At 41.0% G+C, this 27,932-nt stretch overlaps 2 protein-coding genes and 1 non-coding gene across 5 annotated transcripts; 1 reads left to right on the forward strand and 2 right to left on the reverse strand.

Moving 5' to 3' along the window:
- The first annotated feature begins 441 nt into the window (after window positions 1-441).
- Window positions 442-5,658, forward strand: LOC139632969 (uncharacterized). 3 transcript variants are annotated; one of them, XM_071498279.1, is made up of 5 exons: window positions 442-889; window positions 1,176-1,726; window positions 1,924-2,118; window positions 3,377-3,587; window positions 3,678-5,658. In XM_071498279.1, exons 1-5 carry the CDS (start codon window positions 819-821, stop codon window positions 3,910-3,912), a joined length of 1,263 nt encoding a protein of 420 aa, XP_071354380.1. In that variant the 5' UTR covers window positions 442-818; the 3' UTR covers window positions 3,913-5,658. The 3 variants fall into 3 exon arrangements, with proteins under 3 accessions (XP_071354380.1, XP_071354379.1, XP_071354378.1); XM_071498278.1 differs by having other exon boundaries at window positions 443-1,726; window positions 1,927-2,118; XM_071498277.1 differs by having other exon boundaries at window positions 444-1,726.
- A 4,477-nt stretch (window positions 5,659-10,135) lies between these two features.
- On the reverse strand, window positions 10,136-17,513 carry LOC139632968 (H/ACA ribonucleoprotein complex subunit DKC1-like). The gene is made up of 15 exons (XM_071498276.1): window positions 17,397-17,513; window positions 16,447-16,502; window positions 16,281-16,367; window positions 15,500-15,591; window positions 15,207-15,391; window positions 14,978-15,042; window positions 13,684-13,810; window positions 13,397-13,527; window positions 13,010-13,153; window positions 12,807-12,927; window positions 12,483-12,601; window positions 12,294-12,397; window positions 11,966-12,008; window positions 11,684-11,845; window positions 10,136-10,429 (listed from the first exon to the last, which is right to left on the reverse strand). The coding sequence occupies exons 1-15, from the start codon at window positions 17,506-17,508 to the stop codon at window positions 10,364-10,366; spliced, it is 1,614 nt and encodes a 537-aa protein (XP_071354377.1). The 5' UTR covers window positions 17,509-17,513; the 3' UTR covers window positions 10,136-10,363.
- Window positions 12,690-12,766, reverse strand: LOC139633476 (small nucleolar RNA SNORD83). The gene has a single exon (XR_011693758.1). It is a non-coding gene; the product is annotated as a small nucleolar RNA SNORD83 (small nucleolar RNA).
- Window positions 17,514-27,932: the final 10,419 nt, after the last annotated feature.

Genomic DNA, 27,932 nt, shown 5'->3' on the forward strand with positions numbered 1-27,932 from the left:
GAAGAACAATCATGGCGGCGTCTGAATCCAGTGATGAGAATATATCGATTCATAACAACATTCCTGAAAAAAAGTGTAAGAAGTGACGAATAAATGCGACAATAAATCACAAATCAATGAGCCTTGGTTTGTGTAGAAGAAAACTCGCCTTTGTTGTTTATTCACTTTTCATTAACTTGTTCTCGTCCTGACGACGCTAGCAGTAACCTAGCAACCATGCTCGTTCCCGAGACACAGCGGGACCGCGGATAGAGTGCACGTACACAGTGGTGACGTCACTCAGAGAAAAGCTTTGAAAAACTTTTACACAGATTAAAACCCCATGGCTTAAAAATGTAGAAGAGAAAGACTGATATTGGGCTGTGTGCACAGCTGGAGGAGTCCTGTTAACAGTTTTACAGGCCTCTCTTTTACTGTTGCGCTCTATGGGAAAAATGCTTTTTGGGCCGCTGGGGGGTTTTTCACTGCAATACCACGAGTGGCCCCTGGAAACAGCTGCTGCGAGGCTGCGAGGCTGAGCGGTGTCCAGGTCTTATAATACATCCATGTATAATACATCCATGCCTCACACTTCCTGGTCTTTCTTCTTCTGTGGTGTTTCTCTGCTATGCAGTGCGTTGGCGCCTCCTATTGATCCATCCTTTCTTCTTCTCCTCTGTTTTACGGCAGCACAGTCCTCCTGGAGTTGTGCTTTAGTTTTCAGTTGTGGTTTATGTTTTGTTCCAGGAAACAGACCAAAGAGGAAATGATCGATCAAGAATCGGCAGCTGTATCATCATGAACCCTGAGCTCAGCAGAAACGGGCAGAGTGAGACCTCATGTTGCTCATTCTCTCTCTCCTTACTGACGCAGCAGGAAGTGCAGCGTCCCGGACGGTCCGTGTTCCTCTGTACGGTCAGACCTCAACTTTTTATCACAATCAATATCAATATCAGTTGTTATCGGAACTCGATAGAACAGCTGATCAGACGTCGGTGTTCACGTGTCAGTGAGGTGTAAGGTCATAATCATTTCATTTAGTCATTTAGCAGACGCTTTTATCCAAAGCGACTTACAGAAAGCATAATAATAATGACGTCAGTGCTGCAGCTTCCCGCCGAGCTGTGGCTGCAGGTGTTCAGTTTCTTGTCGTGGAGAGACAAACTGAGTGTGCGCTGCACCTGTTCACACTTTAGACACCTGTTGGATAAGTCCAGCTCCCTGTGGCGGGGCTTCAGCCTGCTGCTGAGAGACTTCTCCAGGTACAACCGCCCATTCTGGCGCAGCCTGGCTCAGAGGCACGTTGGCAGTGTGTCGGTGCGTTCAGGGAAGAGGAAACACCTGAGGCAGCTGTCCACCTGGCTTCCTGCCCTCCTTGCACTGCGATTGGATGACTGGACAGAAGGGGGCATCAACGAACTGAAACTGTTCCACCGACTGCAGCATCTGTCCATTACTTCCTGTTCCACGCCACTTAAGAACCTTGAGTTCCTTTTTCCTCTGAGTCATCAGCTGACAAAGCTCAGTCTCTGTAATGTAAAGCTCACCTGTCCATCCTCTCACCTGTTAGCCGCCATCAGTCAGCTGACTCGTCTCAGCTCACTGGTGCTGCATCACGATGGCAGTCTGAGAGTCCCAACACTCAGCGGAATCCTGACACACCTGACCGAGCTCAAACAACTGTCCTGGACCATGATCACCTACAGGACCCTATCGCATGACTTCTTCAGCCCCACCCGCCTCTCAGGTAAACACACACTGATGACCCTGATTGGTTCTGAAGGAGCTGTAATGTAACTCCCGTAGGTTCGTCCAAGTGTTATACTGAGATTTCAGGTGAAGCAGATTTCTGAAGGAGAGGGCTGGAGACAGGTCAGAGGGCTGCGGTACACTAACACATGTGACCACCGGTGTATACACAGGTGTGTTATGCTTGCTTTTCAGCAGGTGGCAACGCGCTGCAGCTGTCTGACCTTCAGCTGTTGAACTATGATGCTGTGGTGACGCAGGAAGTTCTGCAGCCTTTGTCCCGCCTCCACAGTCTATCAATATTTCACCTGTACTCTGTACCTGGGCCCACCTGTCACCTGCAAACATGGTTGACATCACTGCCTCAGCTCTGCAACCTAAGTGTGCATGGTGAGTTTGAGCATCTACTGTTAACGTTATCCTACTGTGTTGTTAAAGGGATGGTCCGCTGACCTGTTTCTCAACTTTAACCTTCAAAGCTTCAGAAAATGTTTAACTCAACTTTGTTTAAACCTTCACTGACACTTCACCTGTTTCTCGTTTGCATGCCAACTGAAACACATTCAAATAGAAACTTTAACTTCTTTCAATATCCTCACTATTTCAAGTGTTTCACCAGTAAATCTTGAGCTGAATATGTTGAGTTTAGAACACAATACATGGCCTTCACTTTTATTTTTATTTTTCTTAAATGCCCAGTCTGTAACTTTTGCCGCTAGGTAACTCTCATTAAACACAATAACAAAGGACAGCACTGGGTAATGTCATGAAATATCGTGGGATCATGGGAGTTGTTGTATTCTCCTGGTTTGGATTTCTTCAGTGTCAGTGGGTCAGGAAGTTTTTACCTGGAGCTGAACTATCTACAGAGGTCTCCTCCTCTCCTCAATAAACAGACCTGGTGATTATAAATGTTAAAAGCACAGAAAGCAGGTTCACGTTTAAAGTCAGTGTTTACGGCGAACACAGGACATCAGGGAAGGGTTGGGAATTTATACTGCTAATCTAACTAACTAACTGATAATATATGAACTAGACATTAAGGAGGTTTTTTCCAGCAGCTGAATTATCAGCAGCGGTTCCTCCTCTCTGTAACAAACGCACCAGGGGGTTAAAAGAAACAAGAATAAAACAGTTTAACTTTAGAAATCAGTGATATGTTGACGCTCTTTGGTGGACACAGGACATCTCAGAGTTGAGGCATGGACATCCATGAGTGATGGGACCTGAGCAGCCTTTTGCCTGTTTCCTCTGATATTATAAATCTAGACGTTCAATGATTAAAATCCTTCATCTGGTTAAAATATTGAGCTGACAACGACCAAGGTGTAAACGATGTATCTTCAAAATTTTGAGCTTCTGACAGCAACCACAACACTTAAAAAAAAATCTTTATAAAAAAATATTAAGAGCAACCACATCTTTGACAGGTGACCAAATGAAACGGAGCATTACCATGATCAAAATCACTATTTCTCTGGTTTGAGGTTTGCTATAAAAATTTGGATTAATGTAAAAACATGACTCAAAAAATATATAACATAGGTCTAAGTCATTTTTAGACTTCTGAGACTTTAATGACGTATCCGATGGTCAAACAGCTTTGATGCAGTGATGTCATGATGACCTTACTCTGTCTGTCCAATAGGAGGCCATCCTCTGGCAGTGTACGCAGACTTTCTGCCATCCTCCCTCCTCAGTCTGACTCTCTGTGTGGATCTGCAGCCTGAGGACCTACAGGTGGTTTCAGTCAGAGCTCCTCACCTGGAACAACTGCACCTGGAGCCCTGGAGCTCCTCCTCCAACCTGGTCAGACTCCTCCCACAGCTGTTCCCTCACCTGAGGACTCTCCGGATCAGGTGAGTCACTAACTCCTGATGACCTTTAACCTGGAAAACTAAGAATGACCTGCTGGTTTCCACAGTGACGTTCTGGTTGCTTTGTTTCAGACATCACCATGTTTCAGACAGCGACTTCCTACAGCTGCAGCAGCTGCAGCGTCTCAACACACTAGAGGTTCTGGATTCGTACTACAGACCAGACCCAACAGACCCAAGCTGGGTTGTCTACGAGCCAAGTCCTCGTCTGCAGCAGCTGATCTCAGACCTGCAGAAACTGACCAATCACAGAGTTCGAATCATCACCCGCTCAAACAGAGACCCACTCAACTGCCACTGTGTCTGAGTACTCAGAGACAGTTTTACTGCTCCTGGGCAGAAAACCTTGTGTGACATCACTAGTGGAGGCGGGGCTAGTTTTCAGTAAAACAACAAATCCAAAGTATTTCTTTGTTTTTACAGGTTGCTGGTGTGAACTGATTTAATATTCAAATTTTATTATTTTGCAAAATGTGCCTTTTCAGAAGAAATGTGTGTGATTACTGCCAGCTACCATCACAGCTGCATTATGGGTAAAGGTGAATGTTGATTTGCTTAGTGTCTTAAGCTGCTCCAGCAGTGTCTTTACCTTCTCCATCAGTGTCATTCAACTGAAATCAATTTCAATTCAATTATATTTGTATAGGGCCAAATCATAATCTACATTATCTCAAGGTCGAGACCTGAGTTTATTATAGAGAAAAACCAACAGTTCCCACAAAGAGCAGCTCCTGGAGACAGTGGGGAGGGAAAACTCTTTTTTAACAGGATGAAGCCTCCAACAGAACTGGGGGGTGGAGGGGCTGCTTTGACCAGTTGGGTTTAGAGGAGAAAGAGGGGTTGGGGGGAGGAGAGAGAGAGAGAGACAGAGAGCTTAATGCATCATGGGAATCCCCCAGCAGTCTAGCTCTATAGCAGCATAACTAAGGGATGGTTCAGGACTCACCTGAGCCAGCCCTAACTATAAGCTTTATCAAAGAGGACAGTTTTAAGCCTGATCTTAAATGTAGAGAGGCTCTGATCCTGTACTCAGGCTGGGAGCTGGTTCCACAGGAGAGGAGCCTAAATAATGTAGCCTAAATAAACCACTTTTTTGAACAAAAATCAAAAGGTATTTGTGTGTTGAGGATGATCTGTATTGCTTTACCTTTTTCCTCTCCAATAATTCTTTGTTTTGACAATCCCAAAAAACATGATAGTGGTTCACTGTTTGGCAACCACATTTCCTCCAACATTATTTTATTACATTAGATTACCATTATCATAGTATGCCTTCATACAGGGACTGATGAAAAATCTAGCAACATTTTTCCAGCAGAATTCTTTCCATGCATGAGATTTTGTGCATTTCCACTGAGATTCACAAATGTGTTGCCATTCTTCATCTGTTATTAACAGGTCTCCTTCTTTCTCCCATCTGTTCTTTATAAGTAGAATAAGCAGAATTATAAGAATAATTGGACTAGGGGTTTGCTGGCATCCCTGTTGTTTTTCTTTTTGATGTTTTGGTTGTAAAAATTTCTTAATTGGAGATATTGATAAAAATGGGTTAAATAAAAATGTTCTCTTACAGTTTGGAAACGCATAATTTCATCTTCTTTAATAATGTTATATAAGGATGTTATACCTTTTTTTTTATCCAATCTATAAATCTATTTTCTATTATCTTATTTGGTGTAAAATCCAAATCATATGCACACCAACAGAATTGTAATGTTCTTCCACATGTTTTTTTATTACTTCTCTCTAGACCCTTGGTACTGATTTCACCCATGGGTTTTCCGTTCTATCTATATGTCTTTTATATTGTCTTTAGTTTTTATCTCAAATTACAGCCTTTATATGTACATCAGACATTGTACTACATTCTATGTCCTTCCATTATGCCTTGTAGGGTGGGTTTACATCAGAATAATAATGCTCTGATCTGTGCTGAAACATGATAATTTTTAGAGACGGTAAGCCCCATCTTCCTTTTTCTTTCGACAGCTGTAATGTTTTATATTGTACTCCAGGTCTTCTTCCCTGCCATATAAACCTAGATATCATTTTGTCCCATTGTGTGAAATAATTTGGAGTAATTGTAATTGGAAGGGTTTGGAAGAGTTTGGAAGAGATATAACGAGATTTCACGTTGCTAGATCTCCTTTAGTTTTACAGTACAAAGGGTTGTAGTTTCTCCCAAATATCAGTAATAATCAGTAAATATCCATATCAGTGGGTTTGCATTCTTGAGTTTTTCAGAAAGACCTAAATTGTATGCAAGTTTCCATTTTATCTATATTCAGTGTGTATCCTAATAGTAGGATGATTTCTTTTAGGAAATTCATCACTTATGAGATTTTTTTTTTAACACAGGAGGACATCATCCACGTAACATGCTATTTTGTATTCTACTCCATTAATTTTAATACCTTTAATTTGTTATTCTGTTTAATATATTGTGCTGGTGGCTCTATGAATAGTGCAAATATAAATGGAGACCAAGTGTGTCTCGCCTCACAACCCTTTCTAACGTGAAGTATTTAGATAGATGGCCATTGATTCTTGCAGTGGGGCTGTCATAGATAGCCTTGATACTGTTTATCACCATTTCTTGAAAACCAAATTTACTAAGAGCTTTGTAGAGATATTGCCAATTGACAGAACCAAAAGCTTTTTCAGCATCTAAACTTAGTGTTATTGCCTTTTCCTTATGTTGTTATATATGGTTCATAATATGTAGGGTGCATCTTATAGTATCTTGTGTTTATGCATATGAATAAATCCTGTGTGGTCATTGTGAATTAAACCAGGAAAATTTGTTTCCATCCTCTTGGCCATCATACTGTAGATGTGTATATGTGATAATCAACATTAAGGATTGAGATCAGCTCATATGACCCACATTCAGTCTTGTCTTTTCCCTCCTTAGGTATATGAGATATAATAGCCTCTTTCCAAGTTGGAGGGGTCTCTGCTTCCCTTAGTGGCCAATTGCATGTGGTTAGTAACATTGGTTTGAGTTCACTTCTAAATGCTGTCTACCACTCAGGTATGAAACCATCACTTCCCGGTGACTTGTTATTTTCTTAATCTGGTAATTGTCTCATTTAGCTCTTTTTCAGTTATTTCTGCATTTAGTGCCTTGCTCTGATCTCCAGTCATAATTGGTAGCTCTGGGGTCTTGAAAAGAGAGTAAATCTAGTCTCCTTCATCTTGTGTTGTTCTCAAATATAATTGACTGGTCCAACAAAAATTGGCCACACTTCCTACAGATATCTTTTGAGGATTTATTTCTTGCTCTCTTATCAACAACATCAGAAGACACTGTGAAAACTACAAAAAATAAAACATATAAGTTGAAAACACAAATATGTTTCTCTATTGTTTTAAAGTGTCTTTGTGTCTGTGTAAGCAGATTTAAACATGGTAAGCTAATGTCCATCAATAATCAGGCTCAACCAGGGGTGGGGCCAATAGGTTTGTTGGGGGTGGCATGAGCCACCCCTAGAATCTCATTGGCTACCCCAAGTGCCACCCCATCAGAGTTGGAATGTGATAGGTCGTTGGGATTATCCATATTGATGTGTACAAGTATTTCTTTTAAAACCAAAACTATTATATTACAGTGCTTAAATATTGGCCAAATTATTTATATTGAATTTTGTGCATGACAGCTGCATTCATTCCTCTAATTGTTGTGGTTGTGAATCATTTGACGTAAAACTCAGACAAAACTACTGAGAACTCAATACACTGTCCACATAAAGACATAATAACATTGTACACAAAATCACAAATCAAATACAATTACCATTTGCACTTCTTGAACCATGTGCAGAACATAATTTTGGAGCCGTATCACTTTCCTCACACAAAACCATGCTGATTTTGACCCATTGCTCTAACCCACAATTCCATGGTCATACACTCTGCTAAACTCTTGTCACATGACTCAGTACCTTCCAAAATCAAATCAAATCTTACATAAAGGACATCCTCTTTAAAAAAATTCTCTTGGAGGAGACTGAGTTCTAGGCTGCCATCTCCGATGGTGGCAGAACCGTAGCCCCAGGAAGAGGATTTTTAATTCTATTCTGGATTTTATAAGGGGCCAATCAGGAGAAGGTAACACACAGGAGATGTGATCTCATTTCCTCTTGTGACCCTGTTGTGACCTACTAAGTCTGATACACTCCAGGTACACAGTACTGTTAACATCACAGGTAAATGTCATCTGAATAAATCCTGTCTGACAAAGCAAAGCCCTGCAAACTGGGGCATAAGGAAGTTACCATGTGTAACATAAATGGCCCCCAAGGCAGTGATATCACCTTTTTCAGAAGATATTTAACCTGATTGTTGTAGAAATACATGGCACCTCAATATGTGCAGCGGGCTTCAATCTATTTCTGAATCCTAAATTAGACACAACCAACAGAATGAAAACAAAGAGTCTCAGAAAAATGTATAAATAAAATATTAAAGGAATCAGGACTGATAGATATATGGCAGTACCTACTTTGATATGACACTGAGCTAATTTGACATGATTTATTCAAGAATTCACCACTTCTTCATGTTTAGTAATGATTGCCACAAGGTGAAAAATTGCAAAATTGGACAGAGGGACCTTTCTGATCACCCTGGGTTAAATCTGAAATTAAATTTAGATGGGAGACCAAAAACTACTTTGTGGAGGTTGAACACAGGCCTACTGAGTAGCAATACATAAAAAAATAAATGGCTGATGAATTGAAAATATATCTGGAGCATAATAATAACGATGAGGTCAATCCAACCATTTCTCAATAATATAATATAATATATAATTGCTAAATCTGCAAGGTTCAAAAAGATTAAGGCCAACAAACTATGAGATCTGCAAGAACAATTAAAGAACTTGGAGCAAGCTCATAGGATCAATAAAGGACCCTCTTATACTTGAAATCAGACAATTTAAGCAGGAGATTGACAAATTTCTTTAGTGAGGAAATTGAGGAAAAACATAGATTCATGATACAACAGCACTATGAAACAGGATCGAAAGCTTCCAAGTTACTCATGTGAAGACTTAGGAAACAGCAAGCAGAAGATACAATTCACAAAATTAGGAACTCATTATCAAAGAGGATAACTACTATATTTGAAGGAATCCACAACTTGTTTGAAACATATAAATCATTATATTCACAACCAGATAAGGCATATGGACTAATTATTCAGAAGTTTTTGGCCTCATTACACTTTCCCTCCATTGGTAAAGATCAAAATGAAAAACTTATATCTCAATAGAGGAAATTGATAATATAATCTCAGACTTCAGTTTAACAAATCTCCAGGCTGTGACAAATTCTGACGAATTACTCGACAGGAGGGATTCATATCAATCATACTATTGAAGGAAAAGATAAAACGGCCTGGAAGGGATATACACCAATCAGTGTTTTGAACTCCAATTATAAACTGTATGCAGTTATACTGGCTAAGAGACTGGATACAATTATGCCTTCTCTGATAGATGAGGACCAAACAGGCTTTATAAAAAATAAGCAAACACATGATAATATTAGGAGAGCTCTTCCCATCATTAATCACATTTCTGAAGGAAAACTGAGTTCAGTCCTTCTCAGCATGTTATCAGCACAATTGGATTCTGTAGAACATTCATACAATGCCTCAGAACACTCTACTCCTTGCCAACAGCCAGGATAAAAATTAATGGGAGTCTCTCAAACTCAATGCTACAAGGATGCCCACTAAGTTCATTGCTCACGAATCTGTTTATCAACATTTTGATGATTTACTCCAGTCTTATAGGCTGGGTAGATTTTTACCAGTAGCTTCAGAGCTGTCATTTTTTTCTAAAGGGAATAATCCCTGACTCTGTTGAGCCCTCAAGAATAAGTCATTATCAAAGGTATCAGGCAAACTATACAAGGGCTTTACCACAATGAACAGAATACAACACATTAAACAAGGAATCACTGGTAAAAACAAGCTAACATTGTGATATTAGAAATGTGGTTTAAACTTTGTGAAACCCAGTGTACTTCCACCAACTCTTCCTTCTGGGGAGATTTCTGACGGAAAAACCTGATCCATTTCATTATTTCCCCCAGTCAGAAATCCAAATTAAGTTGGTCCCAGCATTCCTTCTGGGGAGAGTGTGGTTCATCCTCAGACAATCATGCACATACTTCCTGGTTTTGTCCATATGTTGAGCCCTTTTGGAGAGTGGGCCATCTGGTGTCAGATCTGGGTCTGAATTGATTTTTCTTTCACCCTTCTCTAGCTTGGAAACAGCCCTTACAGTCTCAGTAAAAGAAGCATGCATCTTTAGAAGTTTTTTGGCTGCAAATGAAACAATTGTGCTGGCTACAGAGAAAACTTACCACCCTCCTTAACATTATCAACTAGATTCGCTTGATGGGGAAAATGATTTTGACTTCGCCTACAGCAGGAAAAATGGGATTGCTATACTCATACGCTTGTTCTCTAAGCGTCCTCACCCTTCTGTGTACACTATGGACTCAAGATGACACACATACAGAAAACAGACTTTTATTCTGAAATTACAAACAGGCTTTCTGTTGAGGTATTTACAACTGAAAAAAAACAAACAAGATTTATATAAAAAACAAAAACCATCTTCTTCTTTCTGCATTCATGCAGTCCATAATCATCATGAAACTCCCAGAATACTTTGTGTCTTGTTCAGACAGATGTGACAGCAGGCGGAGTCTCTGACAGTGTCCTGCTCACCTGTAGATCTGTCACTCTGATGCATCACCTTCTTTCTGTTTCTTCTTTTTCTTCTTCTTCTTTGTGCTTTCAACAACCTGCAGGACACCAACAGTTTCATTATTAATATTCAAACTATTTTTACATGTAACATGAACAGAGGGTTTTGAATAACTCATTTATTTCAGACTAACAAGATTCAAATTTATGTAATAAGTCGTTTAGAGCTGAGACTGAAGTCAGGTGAAGCCTCTGATTTTAACTTTAATCAGCTGTAAAATCTTATAGTCTTAGTTTTATTCTACACCAAAGTTTAACTTAATGATGAGATCACTTTTAAAACTGAACTTTCAAAAAGAAAAATCCTCCATGTGAAGATAAGTCTGAGATCAATAGAAACCAGCTGCATCTGATCATTTAGTAAACACTTTGGTAATGAGTGTGCACCAGATGACAGTGGTTCATACAGAACATGCAAGTCACATGTAGAAATAACAGTTCATGTTCAAAACATGTAAATCATGTGTGCTGTATGAACTAGGGATGCCCCCAGCTGGCTGATCATGATCGGCCAATCTTCATCAAAAATGATCGATAGATTGGCATTAATGCTTCTAGTCACCCATCACCTTAAACCGATCACCTCTGGTTAACACTCTGGTATCTGTGGGTGAGAGAAGCTCTGTGTGTAGTGTAGTACCACCTCCCGCGGGCACTTGCACACAAAAAGAAAAATCAATCACATTTGCATGTTTCATTTTGTAGTGATCATTTCCACATAACGTCAATGTCATGTCACCGTGTGGTCAGAGGGGGGCCTGTCTGCTGCTGCTGACACAGTCTTCTGTCACTGAGGTGGTGGGAGATGTAGAGGGACGGGGGCTAGTTTGACCACTGGAGCGTGAACCTATCAAATAGTTGACTTCTATCTCTGCACAATATTGGTATAAGATGACTTCGCATGAAGGAAAGAAAGGTCAGGCTTTAGATGGCAGTTGTGCAATTTAAAAAAGTGTCTTGTTTGAAGTGTGTATTAATCAGGTTCTCTTGTCAGTTGAAGGATTTGCTCCTTTGGAGTTTTTTGTTCTGCTCTGATGAACAAAGTAAAAGCATGTTGTTGACTGGAGAATAAGGATGACTTTTTGTGGTCCCATCAGGTAATGCTGCCGCCTGTGGACATCACAGTTAACTACAAAGCTAAGCAGACTGACCAACTGTTAAACCAGCTGCTACAATATAACAAAAGAATTGGTGTGAGTGGCAAAGAAATGTGATTGGAGCATCCTGAGTATGACTAACCCTGCCTGGAGACGACTTTGCTCCCAAAAAAAAAAAAAGAAACACACACCAACCTCAGTCTCAGGTGCCTCCCCGGCTGCTTCCTCCACAGACTCCGCCTCTTCCAATTTGGCTCTTTTCTCTTTCTTCTTCTTTTTCTCTTTTTTCACTTCCTCTGCAGAGGGTGTGGAGGGTGTTGTCGCTTCACCATCGCTATCTGCTGACTCCCTCTTCCTCTGCAGGTCAAAGATTTGTCATAGTTCAATCTTTACAGCAGGTTCAGAAAATGTCTCAGCATCATGAAGAAAATGATAATTTAACGAGTTAAAGAATGAAACATTTTTTGGTGAGTTTACTTTTGCTGAAGCGTCACATGACTCCTCTGTCACCTTGGAGACACTGTCAATGAAAACAAAAAAGCAATTTCAGATTTAAGATGTTTTATCAAATTGAAACATTTCACCTGAAGATGCATAGTGTGAGGTCACATGACTGTGTTCAGGTGAGCTGCAGCTCAGCAAAACAGCAGAGTGAATAAGCTCAAACCTGAAAGTTCCTGTCGCAGACTGACTCCCTCACACAGCACATCAGCTCAGTGAGAGATAACTGTCTGCATCAGTGTAGCTGTCAATCTGTACCACCAACACCTGTGCATCAGACCCGCCCTCCCCCTGTGCCATCTACCTGTAGTCGACATATTGGTTCTTCCAGTCCTGTGGCGTACTGCCATTTGGTTTCCCGTGTTTGTCGAGGAGTCCTTTCTGAATCATCATCTTCTTCTGACTTGCCTGATTTAATCAATAAGAAAATGTTAAACCCTTGGCACTGAAGCATTGAACAGTTTACTGATGAGATCAGTAACATCAGGTGTACCTTCGGCCCAAGACCCCACTTCCGAGGATACGTGTCCCTCTCCATGATAACTCGCTTTATCTTTGCCACAACGCCGTGATCACATGTGGAGATCACAGCTGTTGTCATCAGAGCAACCGCTGAACAAGAGTCAATGAAAGATGTGTTAATTAACCTGACTGTATTAATTAACACGACTTGTTATACTCAGATTAAATCTAAATGTGAAGCCATCAGAAAAGGGTGATAGATAGCAGGTCATCATGGCCCGAGAGCTACTGCATCTACTCAGCTCATCATGTGGCTTCAACTATCACACTCACACACACACACACACACACACACCTGTGCAGATTGCCTCCCCCTTGGTTGTTATAACAACTATGTCCTGGTTGACCTCAATGCCATCTTCGTACCTGAGGACACCTGGCAACATGATCTTGGCTCCATAACAGATGGCGTTTACCTGGAGGCACAGACTGCATGATCAACCTAGAAACAGCAACATATCAGCTTTATTTTTACCAACAAAGATGAGGAAGACTCACTGCACTGTCCTTCATCACCAGCCGTTTGTGAGACACCAGCAGCTTCTCCAGCGGGAAAATGACTCTCCTCAGATATGACTCGTCTTTGTTGTGATCAAACTGCCACTGAGCATCCAGGACATCGTGCATCGTCACCATGTTGTCCTAAAGTAAAACCCGAACAATAACATGTTATGCACTGATAATAGCGGTGTAAGTGATGTCACTAGGATGTCAGCAGTGGCGAGACTCCAGATGTACAGATGATGTAAACTGTGTCTCTGCTGCAGGTTTCTGTTCCAAAGTTTAATTATCAGTCCGGCACCAAGCAGCAGAACTGAACTCAACACTTTGAACCTCAGTGACCTCAGAGTCTAAGCTCTGAGATGTACAGAAAGTGATGCTGACCTTCTCTCCTAGGACTCCAGACCGGACTCTCCTCAGTTCCTGCATCTGACCTCCGACCCCAAGCAGCAGACCCAGGTGTACACACAGAGTCCGAATATAAGTTCCTGCTTCACAACTCACCCAGAAGATACCTGCAACACACAGGCAGGTTACCTGACATCATGTGTAAGCCTGCCACAGCCACAAAGCCTTCAAAATAAATCTGCAGATTTAAAGTGGGTTAGTGAAGATACTTGAACACAAACTGGTGAAAACTGATCGAGGTGTTTATTGAAAGATGATCTTACCCAGCCTCCTTTCTGCATCATACTCTATCAGTTTGCTCTCATAGATCGTTCTAACTCTCAGTTGACGTTTCACAGCAGCAATCAGTGGCGGTCGCTGGAACAAAGCGCCGGTCAGTGTTTCCAATGCCTGCAGTCAGAACCTGAGTCAGTGAGGGCCATGTGATTGGTTGTGGTTAAATGACAAGAATTTCAAATTCAGATTAGTCCTTTAAGGATACATATGTGTGATGATATTATTCAGAGTCTTAGTTTGAATAAATCAGGAACAACAAAGTCTTTTAAATGGAACCCCTAGGAACTCCGTCTGTTCAAATACAGGGAAAAAAACCAAACTGTTCCTTTAAGTTAAAAAAATAGCTGGTCACTGCCATGTACACAACAGCTGTCACATTGACATACTGCACCCACCATACAACTTTGCCACAGGAGGAATTCTAACAAGTCTGTCCCATCTCCCAACAACATCTAGTCACGAAAAATATGCAAGTAGTAAAGTGAAATGACACGAGAAAGGACCTTTTCTTCCAAAATGAAGTCTGCAAGAAACAACCAGGTAGGTTAAGCAGTGATTTGTAGAAATTAAACTAGAACCACCACCTCATGGTTTGAGATAATTAGTGTATAAATGTTATGGCAAAAATCATGTTTTGAGAGATCAGTGACCTTTAACTTTTCACCACCAAAATCTAATCAGTTCATTCTTGAGTCCAAATGAATTTTTTTGCCAAAATTTGAATAAGTTCTCTCAAGGCATTACTGAAACACCATGTTCATGAGAACGAGACTGACAGCTCTTACTGTCACTGGCACAGAGACACAAAACAAGTAGGAAAATATGGAATAGAGAATGGATCATGATACGCTGGCAATGATCCTCTGGGTTTCCCTTCACTGTGCCTTCTGCTGTCATTAACTGTAGCTCGTTGCTACACTTATGGTCAGTCACAGCACTTTTCACACTACTGGATTTGGATTTTGACAGGTCCAGATATGTGGTTGCCATCTTTTGGGCATCTGCAATTCATCAGTAATTCTCTCCGATCACATCTCTGAACAGTTCACAAATGCAACTGATGCAACTGCCAATTTACCAGCGCCTTCTTAGACTAAACCTTCTTAGTGAAGTCAAAACTCAAATTGTGTAGTGTGAACCTGGCATCACCTGCAGAAAATCTGTCGACACCTGAGGTCATGACAGATGACTTATGTTACACAACCATCGCTCTGATTATTTCAATCATTTTAGTCTGAAATCAACAGAAACTTTCCTCCTGCAGTTTGCTGTCAGACTTACCCGAGCCAAAGCATGTTCGCTCTCTATTGCATTGTGCAGCCGAACGATTCCCACATACTCTTTACCTGCAACACACACACAGAGAGTAGTGAGGGGGCCGCTGGATTTTACTGCGCTGACACACCCGTCAGCTAGTTGGAGACCATTAAAACCATCCAGATCTACTAAAAATACACCAAAGGTTTCTTCGTCCAACATTAACTAACAGGAAGTGGGCATCAGTGTGTACCGGCGCTCTGCTGAGATTTGACCAATCGCGTGGCTCGGTCTACACACACGATCAGACATCCTGTGACCTTTGGGTCGAGTGTCCCACTGTGACCGGTCTTCTCCACCCGCAGGATCCTCCGGATCCACGCTACCACCTCGTGAGATGACGGGTTTGCTGGTTTGTCCAGGTTAATGAAGCCCGACCTAACAGGAAACAGGATGTACACAGAACAACATATTCAATTATGTTAACTTAGCATTAAGGTGTTAACTCACATAATCCTGAATGATGTTAGTCTAGCATTATGTTACCTGACATAGTCCTGGATGCCCCTCTTCAGGGGGTTGCTGCCACACGGTAGTGGGGTGTAGTGAGTTGTCCGGACATTCAATTTGTCGAAATTCTACAAGAAACAAAAAACATAAGACAACTTCTTTGTTGGTCTGTTACTGAGCGTTGTTCACTTCCTACATGAAGAGCAGCAAAAAAATAGAAATTACAGCTGCCTGCAGCACACAACCACTTATTTTGACAGTCTATTTTAGCTCTAATGTTGCTCTACCATGTTTATCTACAGTTTGTCACTGAATTAATAACCATTTTAGAAATGTGATCACCCCACTGATCAGAGTGTCTGCATCATGTGATCAGAACAGGAAGTCGTCTTGACAGCAGTCAGGTCAAGTCTTTCTCACCACATGGTTTCCAGTCATAGTCCGGCAGAACACCGGCATGACTGACACCATGGTGTAGAGACCCCGCCCCCAGAACGGGAGCGTGGGCAAGACAAGATGGCCGCTGCTCAGAGAATGGATAAACTGATTCATCACGTCACATGATTGAGACCCAGGAATAACTAATGTACACTCTGAGGACCTTGAGTTCATGTTTCTATTATTTTGATTAACAACTGCTGACTTCATACACCTAGCTACAAACCTGTCCACCTCACCTGTTGATAAAAGATGTAATGTTGCAGGTTTATTTACTGCAGTGTTTTATAGAATATTTTCATCTTTACCCACAGCAGCTTCAACATTTCATCTTAAGCAGCTGATGTGTTCTGATGTCAGGTAAACTCAGGTGTGTTACCTTTAATAATAGAGGCCACTGAGAAGTGTCTAGAGAAGCAACTTTAGACTCTGGTTGGATGAAGAAGTCTCCACTCTGTTGGATCTCCTGTGAAATAAAAACTAACATTATCATCATCGCTCAGGAGAAAAATCGAACGTAGTTTGCAGAGTAATTAAACACTCACCCCGACTTCTTCTTCACCAATTTTCTTTGCCTTCTTCTTCTTCTTCACTGATGTTGCTGAAACACACAAAAAAAGACTCTTTAATAAATGATACTGCTGCCTTATTAACTCCTGAGCAAAAGGTAAATGTCCGCTTTAATATGAAACAAACTAGTTTCCTTAATAGATTGAAATATTATTTCCCATTATTAATGTTTCATGAGGCAAATAAGCAGCCCACGTGGCCTCTCCAGTGGCACGTGGTTGTTAGCATCTTATGCTAACAAATGGAGCTAACAGGCCATCTGAACTGAGAAAAACTAAAATATCAAACAACTGATAAGGGACACATATAGGCAGCCCAAGAGATCAATACAGGTAACTGATCAAGTTTAATCTTCAGACAAAAAAAAATTAAATTAAATTAAAAAAAATAAATATAAAACCGTCTGCCTCAGTCCTATTAAAAACGCATCGACTGACACTTCACACACAATTAGCCTGAAATGTTTCAATGAACTCATTTAATCCGCTTGGATCCTGGTTTATTCGCGGTTTACTGGTTCTGCGGACTCGGACTCTTCCTGTAACTCAGTTAAACGGAGCGTCCACACGTGGTTTGCGCCGGGAGCCGTCCTTAGGCCCCGAGACAAGACCCCCAACATCTCCTGCATCCTGGTGCATGAAATGAACGCCGTGCTAACAAATCAAATGTTAAGTTAAATAAACATCTCAGTATATAAAACTAAACGCTAATCACTGTCGCTGTAATCTAGAAGTGTTTTTAAAAGACGTCTTACTTAATGCAGTCTGGCGTCAAACGCAAACAAACGGTGCATACGGAAAGTTGCAGAGGCCGACACACACAGATTAAACAGTTTCAGTCCGACGTTACGATGTTAGTTTTGAGACCGAGATCAGCCAAAGTAAGTAAATCATAAAGTTTCCAGTAAAACGTGCAGCGTACTCACCCTCCGTCTCCGCCATGTTGAACTGAGAGACTGAGCGCGGATTCCGCGACCTCCTCCTCCTCCTCCTTCTTCTTCTTCTCCTCCGTCTTCTCCTTCTTCTGGTTGGATTCATTGGCGGTCGCCAAACAGCTTGGGTGCATTACTGCCACCCACTGATCTTCAGTGGGAACTAAAGAGATACTCTGATATTTATAAAGAAAGGAGAATTGGAGAATTACAATCAAAGCATTAAGTAAAAGAAACAAAAATGAACCCAATAAAAAATGAATAAATAATAGAATATTTCTCTGATTCTCTTCATTAATCTCGTTTAAAAAAAAAAACTCTATAAGGATTTTCTTGTCATCTGAAGATTTTTTTATAGAATATTCAAATATTTTGCTCAAATTCCAGGTCCCCGCACTTCCTGTCCTCCTGTGTTATTACCTCACCCTGCCCTCATGTTATTGCACCTGTGTCTCATTGTCTCCCCTGCCCTAGAATATTTTGTCCCAGGAAATATGTCACATTTCCAACCACTTTTCCTTGACCTCAATGGAAAAGTCATGAGGTCAACGAAATATATATAGCAGAATTTGTAAGAACTAAGGAAAAGACAACAAAGACAAAGAGACAAGAAACCAACACATGGACAGAAACAAAAATAAGCAGGATTTAAATATTGAAATAAGATACCATGAAAGAGATTTTTATTACTTTACACAATGGGAGGGGATTTAGTAAAATTACATTCATGTATATAATGTTATATTATGATGATATTATTAACTAAAAATCAGTAAAGATTTGAAAGAGAATGAACTTATATTTATTGATTTGGAGCTCAGACAAGGATTTACATAAGTTTTGTCTGAACATAAAACAGTTGCTCAGTTGTTTCTATGTTTATGTGGGTCAGCCGGGGTTATAGTGCATCCAATACATCCATAGGTGTGTCGCTTTAAATGTTGCTGTGGCAAGGAATTGGCTCCTTACCTTTCGTAAAGGAAGGTAAAGTGTTTCCTATGCTTAAGGAGATAAGATAGGAAACATTGGATCTCCTTTCCTTATCATGTAGAGAATTGGAACAGCTCTTATGATGCCTGCTGCTTAGATCATTCCAGGTCATTTCATCCAGTTAGGAACCTTTCTAAGTGAAAAAGATTTTGACTGCAACCCCAGTGTTCCCTTCCCTCAGTGCCCATTCATCTTCCTCACTTTTTTCAGCATTTCAGCCTTTTTCACTATGTATCAGTTTCCCAGCGAGCTAGTGTATTACCTGTTTTCTCTTACTTGCCCTACCCTTTAGTCTGGTGATTTTGTACTGTTACCTTGTTGGACTGAACAACTGTTATTTATCTCGATTCTGGCATTTGGTGGATTCTTTCTCTGTCTTCAGCTGCACATGGTCATCATTTACAATACAAAAACCAATATCATCAGAAAGTCTCTTCCCATACTCAACATTAAGGGATTACCTCTGCAGCTGCTGTTCTTTCTGCCCCTGTAATGATCTATAAATAACTGTAATAGTTACTTCTGATAAATTAATTGACAATCTTACAATTTCCCATGTGTTTATGTCTTACCAATTCAAGGAGGCTGGCTGTGGCAGTAACCATGGAAGTATAGTTGGCAGAACAACAGCTGGAGAGTGGCTTTTATCCAGTGTAAGTTCTTCATTAGCCCTTTTTTTAATGACCTCACCAAAGCTTTTAGTTGGCCATTTTTATGTTCCCAGCATGGCTCAATAGCACTGATTAAAGGATGGTTATTATTTCCTTGTAAATTGACCAAATATATGATAAAAAGTTGCTGTCTTCACTCCAATTGCATTTCTCCCATTTCCACCTACAACGCTGAAAGATGTTTTTTTAAAAAACCCAATCCATGTCCTTCATGCTTGTACTTGAATTACCTCCAATTTACCCAACAAGGTTTTAGATGCTGTGCTTATGCCACACACCCATAATCTATAACTTGGCTCGTATTCATAAAGCATCTTAAGGCTAAAAGTATCTTATAATTTTGGCTGTGTCAGTTTTAACTTTAGGATTCTTAGTTTTTCAGCACCTACGCTCTGGGAGAAGTTAAAAGCTGTGAAAAGGGTTAGGTTAGGGTAGGGTTAGGTAAATACCGTAAATACTGTACAGTGTATGCAGGTTTCCAGGGAATATATGAACACTGTGGATGTACAGTCAGGCCACGTGGTAACCCTCCATGATGTCACCAATTATTTTTGGAACTGCCGTTTTGAAGCCTCAAGTTTGGCTTACTGGACATTACCATCTTGGTCTTTTGGAGCCAGAAGAAAACATTTGGATGAGAGGGTGGAGTTGGGGAGAAATGAGGGGTGGATCTGGCCTGTGCACTCAAGGACATGAAGCACATTCACCTACACTGGCTACCTGACTGCAACAGGCTCTGGGCTGTGCCGTGCAAAGTCGCTGTTAACTCAGTTAGCTTCCATAACTCAAGGTAAACTTTATGGCTAACTGTTAAAGTAATTTTAGAAGGTACTGCATGCATGTCCACATCTGGCAAATGTCACATATATGAAGAGAAACTTATAACATTATCATAGCTCAAGTTACTGTTTGTAAGTTGGTGGCCCGATGGCGGAGTGGTTAGGGCGGAAAGGGACAGAGAGAGAGGGGGAATAACATGCAGGAAAGAGTCAGGCCGGTCGGGAGTCGAACCGTTGCTCACCTGCTAAGAGCATCCACTCATGTGGTAGGCGCCCTAACCACTCCGCCATCGGGCCGCCCTGTTTTTTTTTTTTTTTTAAATTGTGGTATCGAATTAGTATCAACAATCGTGGAAAATTACAGGTATTGGTATCGACTACTGAAATTCTGGTATCGTGACAACCCTACTCTCTACTGTCCTGTCAATAAAGACCAAAAATGCCCAAAAAAAATATCTTAAAAAAAAAGTTACTGTTTCTAAGTTAATGTTAAACCATAAAATGTGACCTAAGATTGTATATTGTGGTTCTGCAGAACATAAACATACTTCAAAGCACCTTCTCCCTTCAAACTGTGAGTCTGCTACATGTAAACTGTATCACACATGAAGACTGATGATCAGTAACGGCTCCTGGACTGTTTGCACCCTACCCTTATTACCTATGGACAGTTAGTAATCTCTTTCCATTATACATTACAGTCAACCTACAGATTGTTGCAATGTGCTCACTTTAATTGTAAAGGCAACTTTTGACTTCACTCATAAAGACTACTGTGCAAAGGGGGGGTGGGGGAGGAGAGAGGAGAAAAGAGAGAGAGAGAGACCAAGAACAGCTGTGTAGGTCATGGTGTTATCAATAATAATGACAGATAACAGTGGTTAATAGTAATGATGAGTAGTGGTGGATCTGGATCCCTCCTGAGGGAGAGTAAAAAAATCAAAGACATACTCCAAGAATTGTTGTCCAATCGGACATACAATAAGCACAGGCACACAGGACTTCCACTTTCCCCTCTCCTTCCACTACACACAAAGAGACAGTCAAAAGAATCCGGTTTCGTGGCCCAGAATACCATCGATGGTAGACTGCACCACATCCACATCCCACCTGACCTTCAACGACACACACACACAGAGAGAGTCTCCAGTCCAGAGATGGCCTACCATATTTTTAAATGGCTTCATTTAGACCGCTGGGCACATTAGTTTTTAATTTTGTGATCCAGCGTCTCTCAGCCATCCATCTCTGGGCTGATGACCAACCTGCCCTGGTCTCCAGGCCTGCAATCATAAGATTCTCTGCACCATGAGCACGGAAATGCACATAAAGTTCTGTTCTTTTGTTTGAGCGCTGAATATGATATAGATGTTGTTGTAAACGTGCCCGCAGCTTGTTTTTAGTCTGCCCCACATATAATTTACCACATATCCTGTACTCAATAACATACACCAGATTTAAAGAGTCCAGCTGGAAAGTTTGCCAGACTGGAGCACTCATATCTGTGTGTTTGTTTTCTACATATTTTATTACTTTAAAATGTGTATTCCGTTTGTTTTTTTCTTTAGGTGTCAGAGAGGCATGGACCAACATATCATTTAGGTTTTTGTTTCGTTTAAAAGCTGATATGATTTTGAAATCAGAAAAAGACTGAATAGCATCCTGAAGTTTTCCAAAATTAGTTTTTGCCATTGAGTTGATTTTAAGTGAGAGCGAACAGAAAGTGATCACCAGAGGAACTATTTTTTTGTTTTGTTCAACTCTGGAGTCAATCTGTCTCTCCTCCTCTGTGGAGCTCACAGAAACCTCCCTCTTTATGGAGCGCAGTGCGGCTGTAGCCTCTCCTCCTGAGAGCTTTAAAGAGAGTCCTGGTGGCCATCTCCACATCCTCTGGCCTTGTACAAATCCTTTTAAACCTTATAAGTTGGGACTTCACAATCCCCTTAAAAGTGTGTTTTGGATGAAAGCTGTTTTTGTTTAGCAAAGCGTGTGTGTCTGTTGGTTTAAAATAGACTCTGGTTCCCAGTCTCCACTTTTCTGCGCTCTCTTTCATGACAAAAACTTCAGTATCTAAAAATTCAATTTTTTCTGTTTGTAAATTATACTTTATTTTAATTGAATCATGATGGTTATTCAGGATGCTAATGAAATGTTTAAATTCAGGCTCTGAGTGAGTCCAGACTCCAAATATGTCGTCCAGGTACCTCATATACAATATGGGGACCTGAGGGCACTTGGGGAAGACAGTCTGCTCCCAGGCAGCCATATAAATGTTGGCATATGCCGGGGCAAACTTCTTCCCCATGGCTGTCCCATGTACCTGTAAATAATATTTGGAATCAAACTCAAAGTCATTTTTTGTTAAACCTAGTTTTAAAAGCTGGAGAAGGGCCTCATCTGGTCTGGCTGGATCCGGGTATTTTTTGAAAACCTCTTGAACCGCTTTTAAACCAAGTTGAGTGTCTATATTTGTGTACAGGGCGTCTATATCTATAGAGAAGAGCATGGCTCCAGGACAAACCTCCACAGATTTAATTTTTGAAACAAACTCATATGTTTCTGTATCTTTAATGTAGCTGTCATGTTTCTGGGACAAGGGATTCAAAAAATAGTCAATATATTCAGCTATCCTATATGATTCACTCCCACAGTCGGAGACAATGGGCCGACCCGGAGGAATCTCATGAGGAACTGTCCAAGTGCTAGGATCCTTATGGATTTTTGGAAGCAGATAGAATTTCCTTGGACGTGGCGGATCTTGACCAAACAGATAAAATCTCTGTTTAGAAGAGATGTATTTCTTCACGTACAGTTCCTCCACGATCCTCCGGGTCAGCACCTGAGTCTCCGACTGTAGGGAGTGTGACAGCGGCCTGTAATGAACTGAATTACTCAGTTTTCTGTTTGCTTCAATGAGATATTGTGTTCTATCCATAATAACTATTTTTGATCCCTTGTCCGCAGGCTTTATGACTATATCCTCTTGTTTTTTGAGTTCTTCCAGCGCTTGTCGCTGTTCCACACACAGATTATCCTCATCTACATTAACGGCTCGGGTCCCCTGGAGTCCCCGCAGGTCCAGCCCAATCAGCCTCTGCAGTGGCTCCGGCACTGCATCCCACTCAGGTTCCCACCTCGAGGGCTCCACAAACAACATCGGACCCGAGTCCGTAGTATATTCAAAATGATTCAATAGTTTCAGACGCCTGTGATACTCATATAGATCTCTTTTGAAGTCATTTCTATCCACTTTTAGTGGAGTTGGAATAAAAGAGAGGCCCTTCTCCAGCAGTTTTTGTTCAGCCTGATTTAACACAACAAAACGAGACAAATTAAGCACATTAGAATGTGTGGGGGTGAACGATGTCGTTCCCCCTCCCCTTAGTTTAATTGTTTCATCCAAGATTCAAAAATGTTTAATGCCGTTTTGGCTGTCCAATGTACCGGATCGTGACTGTGAACTCTGAACTGGTGGTCCTCCACCATGTTCAGAGTTTTAAAGTGTTCCAACAGAAAAATATTTGTTTGTTCTACCAGAGCTCGCACACTCTGTGGCAGTTTATCTGAGCACTGGATCAGTGGCACAAAGATCTGTGCGTGAGGAAACACTCTACGGGCACATGCCCTCAGCTGCTGAAATTGTTTTTTGATGGTCTCCATAAGATTATTTCTTAAACAATTATTCAGGCCAACCGAGAGCACGACCTTTTGAGCTGTAGAGCAGACATCTAATTTTTCCAGCACCCCCTTCAGATGATGTATCTGGGCTCCAGGAAAACTATCCACCTGCACCGATGAATGCTGATAATCAGGAATTCTGGACAGGTTGGAGTCTCCGATCACCAACATCGGCTGTGTCACCGTCAAGGCCCAGAGCCTGATTTTCTGAGAGGTCATCTGATGGCGAGTTGGTCTTCTACTCAAAACCTGGGAGGCAGAGAGAAGGCCCCGCCCGCCCAGTGGGCTAGTGAGAGTAGCCCCTGTGCTAGCAGGAGCCCCCTCTCTGCTCCCCAGGATTCCATCCGTAGTCTGTGTCGTGCTCTGTCCTGATTGTCTGTCTTCAATCACATCCGGTATTAAAACAACTGCATTAGAGTGGACAGTTCTGCTCTCCACCCTCCCCACCGCATCCAAGAAGGAGTCGTCAGACATCTCCTCCTCCTCCTCCTCCTCACCCTCCTCCCCCCCAGCAGCACTCCTCCGTCGTCCCCCCTCCTCCCCCTGCTCCACAACCCCCCGACTCACCCCCAAGGGAAGCTGGCCATCTATCATAGGCCGCTGCTCCACCTCCTGCTGCATCCCCGCCACCTCCACCCCCCCCCCACCCCGCACCACATGCACCTCCGCCCGCACACTCAGCATCCTGCTCCCCCCAGGGTTAGCTCTCCCCCCCACAGTTTTTGCCCCGGCTTCTGCCGTGGGCTGTGGGGGGGGCCCCGATGTCAAAGCCGCCCCCGGCCTAGGGTTGGCAAGAGCCAGAGAGCGGACAGAGGGACCACGATGGGGGCCGGAGATGGCAGTGGGAGACGGGGAGCGCCTCAGCACAGGAGGTGGAGCGCGGCCCAGACCAGGGGGGTGAGTACGGCCAGGGTTAAAGGGGAGGGCGTTGTTATGGTTAGGAGAGAGGGCGTGGTTATGGTTAGCAGAGAGAGCAGGGTTAGGAGAGATAAAATTTACTCGGCCACTGACTAGCAGTGGCCGAGTCATGCACACTCCATCACAGCCACCCTGCAGGAGTGTCGCCCAGCTCAACTCCCTGAAAGGGATGATTAAAATGGGATATTGGAGTTGGGTCAAAGGTCATGATGGGTTGGGGTTAGGCAAAGGTCAAGGGATGGTTGAGGTTAGGGTTGTAGTGGGATAGGGTTAAAGGTTAGGGTTAGGGTTAGGGTTAAAGGTTAGGTTAGGGGACAAAGCTCTTTGAAATAAATAGAAATTTTTAATAAAAAAAGCAGCTCTGGCAACAGGTATCAACACTGTCATTTCTTGTTTTCATTACTCCTTTGGGGTTCCTATAACTCCAATAGTATAAATAAAAATATTTAAAAAAAAAAAAAAAAAAAAAAAAATTATATTAAACAGAGACAATGATAAGATGACAATACATAAAAACATTTAAAACCAAATACATTAAGATTGGAAAAAGGTCTTTTAGTTTCCTAAAACCACCATAAAAGAGAGGGAGAGAGCCAATGAAAGGGTTAACAGAACTTATAAAAATAACACAATAAAAATTAAGAGAAGGCGTATAAGGGTTACTATTTGTGAGGGGTGAAAGACCTTAGGGTTAGAGCCCCCCCTGGATGGTTAAGGTTAGGGGAGGGGCCATGTACAGGTTAAATAAAATTAATTTTGATACGGGGATGGTTGGTGTTAGGCATTGTCTCCTAGGTGGTTGTGGTTAGGAATGAGGTTCTGGAAAGTAATAATGAGAGAGAAGGAGAAGGGGAGAAAGAGAGAAAAAAATAAAAAATAAAAATTGTATGATTAATGGTGTCATCCTGCTGGTTGGGATGATTATTGCCTCGGATATAGGAAATTAGGTTATTGTGTATATAAAGTGAATTGACACACAGAAGGAGAGAAAGTTCAGCTCATTCTGTTAAAAACAACCCCAAATTAATATGCAAGTTTAAACAAGGAGAGATGTTTTATTCATTTGGGGGAGAGAAAATGAGGATAAAAACAATGAAATAGTATTTATTAATGAATCACTGTTTTTATAACCTATCCTGTAGGTTTAACTCCTATGTTTTTATAGTTTTTAAATTTTTATTGTCTTTTAAACAATCTTTTTACTGTAAAATTCATGCAATAAAATAGTTATATGTAAAAGATCGTTTGTTTTATATTTTTGATAGATAATAAGATAATATAATTGTTTTTTTAAGGAAAAAAAAGGTTGGGAGTTACCTAGGAGTTTTTAAAGAGGTTATTTATGATATTTTAATAAAAAACAATGATTTTTAATAGGGTTAGGGTTAGGGTTAGGGTTAGGGCGAAGGTTCGGGCCTCTCCTCCAATTGGAGGGAGGCGGGTTAGGGCGAAGGTTCGGGCCCCTCCTCCAATTGGAGGGAGGCGGTGCTCGGTCCTTCCCCCAGACCCCTCTTCCGTCATGGTCCCTGGTGTGTCCGCGGCGTCCGCCACGGCGCACCAGGGTCCACCCATCAGTCCATCCCACCATCTTGGTGAGATGGAAACAATTTTGTTTTTGTTTTTTATTTAAATGAACTTAAATTATTTATTTTAAATGAAAATGAACTTAAATTATTTTTTTGTTTTTTGTTTTTTTGTTAAAATGAAATAAAGGGTTAGGGTTAGGATTGGGGTTAGGAACCCGCCCCCTCCAGCTGGAGAAAGCGGAAGGTGCACGGTCCTTCCACCCAGGGTAACCCCCATCCATAAACCGGACCCTGCCGCGATTGGCCTCCCGGCGTCTACGGCCGTAGCGGACCGTAGTCCAGCCTCCGTCCATCTTCTGGTAAGTACTTTGGTTTCCCTTTTCCTTTCCTTCTTTTCCTTTCTCTTCTCCTTTTTCCTTTTCTTTCTTTTTTTCTTTCTTTCAGGTAAGTATTTTAGGCTTTGTATTCATATAATAATAATTTTTGTTTTAAGGTAGATATATAATAATAAAAAAACTATGAAATCAACTGTCTGTGTTATTTATTTATTTATTTATAATAATAAAAGGATAAACAAAAAACGCTTCTCCACTTGAGAAGGATGAACTCTAATAAACTAACAAAAAACTAGCCTTTAAAAAGACTTTTTTAATTAAGTTCTTTGTAAAAAATAAAATAAAACAATTAACTTACATGAACGTGTGCCTCCAGGCAACGTTTCGACTCCCTTGAGTCTTCCTCAGGCCAAAGGCACACACAAAAAAAATAATAATAATATATCCAATAAGGCTCGCTGTATGGGATGTTGCTGCTTCGAGAGCTAGGATAAAAATGAGCTTCTCACTCCTTGTCTCGCCTTTTATATCCGCCCCTTTTCTTAAATTCGCCTTTTTTCATTTTGGTTCGTCTTTTTTAATTTTTTATCGTCTTTTTAAATCTATGAACTTTTTTGACCTTTTTAACCTCTTTTTAACCCTATAATAGCCAATTCATGAATTTAAATTATTTTTTTAACCTAATTCCCATAAATTAATATTCTTAAAACTTTTTAACCTCCAATAATGAATTTATTAATTGTGATTTTAATCTAAAATTGTTTTTAAACTCAATTATCAATTTATTTGTAACAATCCAATTTTGTTAGGGTTAGAAATATAGAACTGGGGTTGGGTTAAGGTTAGGGATTAAAAAAAATAGTGGTTATGGTTAGGGTAAAGTAAATGGGATGGGGTCAAGATTAGGGCCTAGAGGTTAGGGTTAGGATTAAAGTTAGGAACCCGCCCTCTCCAACTGGAGAAAGCAGAAGGTGCACGGTCCTTCCACCCAGGGTAACCCCCATCAACAAACCGGACCCTGCCTCGATTGGCTTCCCGGCGTCTGCGACCGTAGCGGACCGTAGTCCAGCCTCCGTCCATCTTCAGGCCAATGGGCCTCAGTCAGGTATTTCTTTTTTTTCAGGTACAGGTAAGTATGTCTCCAGGTAAGTATGTTTGTTTTTTTTGTTTTCCCTATTTCTTTACAGGTACAGGTAAGTGTTGTTTTCTTTACAGGTACAGGTAAGTATTTAAGGCTTTGTATTCATAAACCAATATATTGTGTTTTTTAAGCTAGGTATGTATGTTGAAATATGAATAATAAAGAAATATATGAAATCAAACTGTCTATGTGTTATTTATTTATTTATATTAATTTAAAGGATAAACAAAAAACGCTTCTCCAATCGAGAAGGATTAAATATATAAAAAAACTAACAGAAAACTAGCCTTTAAGAAGGCTTTTAAATGTGTTTTTTTATAAAAAAATAAAATCAATAAATAAAATCAACTTGACTTACATAAACAAAGTCCACATGTGCCTCCAGGCAACGTTTCGACTCCCTTGAGTCTTCTTCAGGCCAAAGGCACCCACAAAAAAACAAAATAATATATCCAATCAAGAGCTGGCTGTATAGGATGTTGCTGCTTCGAG

The sequence above is a fragment of the Trachinotus anak genome, unplaced genomic scaffold (genome assembly GCF_046630095.1).
Source record: "Trachinotus anak isolate AG129_WGS33_773 ecotype Australia unplaced genomic scaffold, CSIRO_AGI_Tana_v1 ptg000015l, whole genome shotgun sequence".
Taxonomy (NCBI): domain Eukaryota; kingdom Metazoa; phylum Chordata; class Actinopteri; order Carangiformes; family Carangidae; genus Trachinotus; species Trachinotus anak.